This window comes from Sinocyclocheilus grahami, unplaced genomic scaffold (assembly GCF_001515645.1).
Source record: "Sinocyclocheilus grahami isolate Dianchi unplaced genomic scaffold, SAMN03320097.WGS_v1.1 scaffold1551.1, whole genome shotgun sequence".
Taxonomy (NCBI): Eukaryota; Metazoa; Chordata; class Actinopteri; order Cypriniformes; family Cyprinidae; genus Sinocyclocheilus; species Sinocyclocheilus grahami.
In genome coordinates, this window is record NW_015506730.1 from 349,950 (window position 1) to 355,535 (window position 5,586).

General features: G+C 41.9%; 1 protein-coding gene across 1 annotated transcript in view; it reads right to left on the minus strand.

The window, feature by feature from the left end:
• The window catches only part of LOC107571120 (zinc finger protein 345-like), a 19,532-nt gene that overhangs the window by 2,212 nt on the left and 11,734 nt on the right, over positions 1–5,586 (minus strand). The window contains exon 4 of the mRNA XM_016257396.1: positions 5,565–5,586. Within this exon, the coding sequence (XP_016112882.1) occupies positions 5,565–5,586 (22 nt within the window). The remainder of the gene's footprint in view (positions 1–5,564) is intronic.

The following is a 5,586-nucleotide window of genomic DNA, read 5'->3' on the forward strand; positions in this document are numbered from 1 at the left end:
AAAATAACTTAAATGATTTTTGCAAATGGCTGCAATATAACAAAGAGTGAAAAATTTAAGGGGGTCTGAATACTTTCCGTACCCACTGTATTTGAGATTTGTTTGTGTCACTCAGGAAATATACAGAAATTCTGTAATGATCTGTCTATATAAGTCTAGGGGTAAACAATTAATAAAAAATAAAATAATCACAATATGGTTTAGTGCAGTTATCAAATCGCAAAAAGCTAATTAAATATGCACAGACATTAGGGATGTCAACGATTAATCGCTGATCGATTAATTGTCAATAAGAGATGCAATCATTAAAATCGATCGTGGTCGATTAAGCCGTTTAATTTTGGGCTGCATGCGGCTCATGCGCAAAACACGTGCGAGCGGCTGCGAGTGACTGTGACGGTATATAAATGCATCATCATTCATTCATAATGTACAAATTAAGCTTTTAATGTGATTTAAACTTTAAAGGTACATTAAAATAGAAACAACACAAAGTTATTCAACATGGAAAGCAATAGAAATGTTGTATCTAATTTCCCCAGATAATTGTTTCATATCATGCGCTTTGCAAGGCTGCGGTAGGACAGATAGGCTATAGGCTATTCATTTCTACAACTTGTTAATTCGTTCCTATGCCTTGTTAATTTGTGGCCACTGTCCATGTTTCATTAATTTTGTTCCTTAAATTACCCATGATTTAACTAAAATAAGGGAACAAATTAATAAATCGAATAAATTCTTAATTCATTGCCATGAAATCTTTAATTTCACTTCCCGCATATTTACCACAGTAAGAGATGCGAAAACGGTGATAAAAAGTGAATGACAATCAAATAAACCTGCGAAATTAGAGGGTTAGGCGGTGAGGATTTAGGAAAAGAAACATTGCCTACATATTATTGAATTTGTAGAAATTCGTGACCAACCAGCAAAAGCAGAACAAAGCCATGTAAATGGGTTCGAACGACATCCAAAAGCATGGTCACGACAGATTTAAAACAGAAGTGTGGCGCGGCGCTCCATAAACAAGCTCACGGAAAGGACAGGATGACAAAGCGCATTCTGTTTGTTTGCTTTATTTTACAAAAGCACAAATCTTTTGTTTTTATTGTGAGTGTGCAAAAATAAAATCGCGCCGGCGCCTATAGCGCGCACACCCCACATATTCTAGCAATTCATATTTACATCGCAGTCTGTTCATTATCAAAATAAAATAGTCAACCAAACAAATAAAAAGTTACACTGGTCAGTTTAAATGGACCGTAGTATACCGGTTCACTCTGCTGTTAAGGACGTTTCTGCTCATGTGAAGAGGATGATCTTTTCCGTCTATATGCGAAAGCGTGTAAAGTACAAGTCTAGTTTACATTATAAATAATAGTTTAACATTCAAATACATTGAGAATATGGAAACATTTGGATTTGTGCCGAATGAGACGTGAGCAATAACCTCCAAATCTAGCCAAACCCGCGCTCGCTCCATCTCGTATGCACGCACTGTGTTGCAGGAGAAAGGAAAAAGGAGTTGCCGCTTTAAGACGGCTATGTACGGGAGTTGTAGTCCAGAGTGAGATGCATTATGTGTAATGTAGTTCAGTATGAAATGTACTGGAGAGACGTGCCCTCACTGTGTGCTGTGCAGTTGAGAAAGGAGGGAGAAAGTTTGTATTCAAACTCAGAAGACTACAGAGGGTAGTCCGGACTGCTGAGCGAATCATTGGTACAACCCTCCCTTCTCTCCAAGAACTGTACTTATCCAGAGTGAGCAAAAGGGCTGGCAGAATCACTCTGGACCCCTCATATCCAGCACACTCCCTCTTTGAACTGTTGCCATCTGGTCGACGCTACAGAGCACTGAGCACCAGAACGACCAGACACAGGAACAGTTTCTTCCCTCAGGCAATCCATCTCATGAACACTTAACAATAACTGTGGAACACACACTATTTATACAGTCATACACTTATTTATCTAACAGTACCCGTACATACAAAACTGTCAATTGTAATATACCTGCACATACATTTGTCCTGAGCACCAGAACGACCAGACACAGGAACAGTTTCTTCCCTCAGGCAATCCATCTCATGAACACTTAACAATAACTGTGGAACACACACTATTTATACACTCATACACTTATTTATCTAACAGTACCCGTACATACAAAACTGTCAATTGTAATATACCTGCACATACATTTGTCGATTTATATATTTTTATTCCTTATTTACTTGTTCTATTTTTTATTATCTGTGTTTTTTGTTCTGTCACTGTCATTCTGTTACACTGTGGAAGCTTCTGTCACGAAAACAAATTCTTCATATGTGTAAAAGCTCATTCTTCTTCTTCTTCTTCTTCTTGTTCGGCGAGCAGATTCAATACTTTAATCCAAAGAACAAGCCCAGGGTGCACGTGGTCCACATAGCACGCACAGCTGTCCTTGAGGCGGGACGTGAATACATCATTCCAGGCAATGCACATTTTCGGGAGGAAGTACAGGGCAGTGTGCTGCTGAGTCCGACTAAAGGCTTAATGGAGAAGCATCAGGTGATGGTGGCACGGATTATAATTGGTGCCCAGTCAAGTAATCGAGTTCCCGTTAGACTGTATAACTCAGGTACTGTCAATGTGAAGGTAAGGAAGCGTGTAATTGCCGGAATCCTCCAGCCTGCTGATGTGGTTCAGGCCTCCACTGCAGCGCTGCCCCCAGCGGATTCATGTCCCGCAGTTGTCCCAAGTCACTTACAGTCGCTGTATGCAGAGAGTACAAGGGATCTGAGGGAGGCAGAACAGCGTGAGCTTGCGGAGCTGCTTCGTGCTTACGGTGATGTTTTCTCCACTGGACCGACAGACCTCGGCCACACAAACCTTCTTCAACATGACATTCAAACCCAGCCTGGCCCACCTGTGAAGCAGCAACCGCGTAGAATGGCATTTGAGAAACAGCAAAGTGCCGATGAACAGATCCAGCAGAATCTTGATGCTGGCTTAGCCTCCCCAAGTAATAGCTGCTGGGCTTCACCAATCGTAATGGTGCAAAAGAAAGACCAAACATACCGCCTGTGTGTAGACTACTGGGCACTAAATGAGCGCGCCATAAAAGACGCCTACCCACTTCCAAGAATCCAAGACACACTAGACATGCTGTCCACAGCAAAGTGGTTTAGCACATTGGACCTTGCCTCCTGGTACTGGCAAGTCAGTACTTGCTGGGCAGATCCTTCACTGTACGCACAGACCATAGTAGCCTACAGTGGCTAATAAGAATGAGAGAACTGGAGGGACAGTTGGCCAGGTGGCTTGAGAAGCTTGGAGAGTATGACTTCAAAGTTGTTCATCACCCTGGGCGCTGTCATGAAAATGCTGATGTGCTTTCCCGGAGGCCATGCCGTTCAACTTGCCCCTGCAACCTTAAGAATCCCATCTTGATTAGCCCTCAGCTCTGTCACCAGGCAGTCCAGTGTGACTTTGATGGCAAACCTGTAAGTAACGTACCTGCAGCTGTTACCACGGAGTCTTGTCAAGTGGGGGTAGTACAACCTGCCATCACTGCCAGTACTTCTTCATTCTCTGGGTGGACTACTGAAGAACTGCGTGCTGCCCAAGCAGCTGATACTGATATCGCTCCCATCAAGAGGTGGATGAAGGAAAGCATGGAATGACCCTCCTGGGAAGATGTGTCACCCTATGGGCCGGCAACATAAGTCTACTAGAGTCAGTGGCAAAGACTGTACCTAAAGGATGGCATTCTGTTACGATGTTACTACCTGAATGAGGGCCCTGAGTTTTACCCCCAGATTATCCTGCTGCGAGTTTTCCGGAAAGATGTCATGCACCAGATGCACGAGGGGCTAGTGGGTGGACAGCTGGGTGTTTAAAGACTCAGAAGTTTGGCAACCTCAGGAAGTTCCTGCCCCAGACCTGGGAGTCGATGGAGCTGAACTTGACTTGGATCTGTCTTGTCTCTTCACGGAGGAAACCAGGAATTCCGGTGGCCCAGACAGCATGTCTCTCATGGATGACACCAGTGTGCCGATGACTGAGCAGGACACAGAGGATGTTCAGTGGAGAGAAGGTAGCACTATGCAACAGGATTTAACAGGGACTGTTAACGACCAAATGAGGCAGGAGTCAGGAGATCACCGAGGAGGTTTGGGGACTGGACTAATTGATTATTAAAGACTTAAGGGGAAAAAAAGAGAAAGAAAGAATATTTTGTTGGCAATTTGTTATTCTTATACAATTGTTCAAAAAAATAATAATTGATGCATGTCATCTGTGGAAAATATTATTTAATGTGTTCCCTTTTTCCCTTTTTGTTGGATTTTGTTGTTTACCATTTTGCTGTTAAGGAAACAAGCCAAGTGTATGTTTAATTAAGCCCGAGTTGCCGAGTTGTTATGCAACGGCTGTTGTTCTCCTCTTTTCTTTCTGCAGGCCAGTAGTGGAGAAGTCAGTCGGTCACTCAGCTGGCCTTAACTAACTACCTCACTAGTCATGTTGGGACTGAATTACTATTGCTTCAACGAAGGCCCCCCCTTTACAAAGCTACTCTTTAACCCCTCCCGGCACCGTGCTATCCTTTCACCTTATGGACTGTTTACCCGTCACGTGGGGTTGGAATATATTGGCCAGTGCCTCCATTAAGCGCAGTTGCTTGAATGGACTGTGTGCTTTGACAATGGAGCTGCCTACGGACTGTTGATAAACAAATTTAAAAAAAGAAGGGATAAACGAACATAAAAAATTTAATATGGGTAGACATTGTGTTGAATGTACTTTTGCCTTCTATTAACACTGTGAATCTATGGTAATATACTTGTTAATGTGTGTGATGTATTTTGTATCAGTCATGCCATGGTGCTGGAGTGGTGTTAAGTTTAATCACCATCCAGAGTGGGGGTAGTGTTGCGGGAGAGAGGAAAAAGGAGTTGCCGCTTTAAGACAGCTATGTACGGGAGTTGTAGCATTTTACTCAGACTAAAACCCCTTTATTTCGGACGAGAAAGCGTTTTTTGTGTGTGTGAGAGTGGCTTTTGCACATCCTGTCATGCCTTTGACTGCGTGCCGCTGCAATAAGGTTAACGATTAATCGATCGTTAATTTAAACAACGATCGATCATGGAAATGATCGAAAATTGACATCCCTAACAGACATATTGATAAAGTGAGTTTGGAAATGCAACATTCTCCACCCATTTCACCATATTTATAATTTTACATTATAATAGTGTTATTGCAATCACAATGTATTTCTTTCATGATTTTATAATTGATAATAATTAATTTATTAATAATTTATTGTAATTAGATTTTTGGCCAAATTGTGCAGCCTTACAAACAGGCAAAGCAAATCTGGCTCTCTTAAAAAACACATTCAAGATCAAAATCTCAACACAGAGAGAGAGAGAAAAATACTATAATTTGCCATTATGTTCCCAAATATCTCAGAAAATCTTCTCTCAAACCTGATCAGATCATCAGTCAATATGAACCTGATCCTGCAGAGACATTCAAGTGTCATGAAAAACAACAAAAGGTCAAAAAAGAAAGAAACAAACCTGGAGGAATGAAATCTTCATC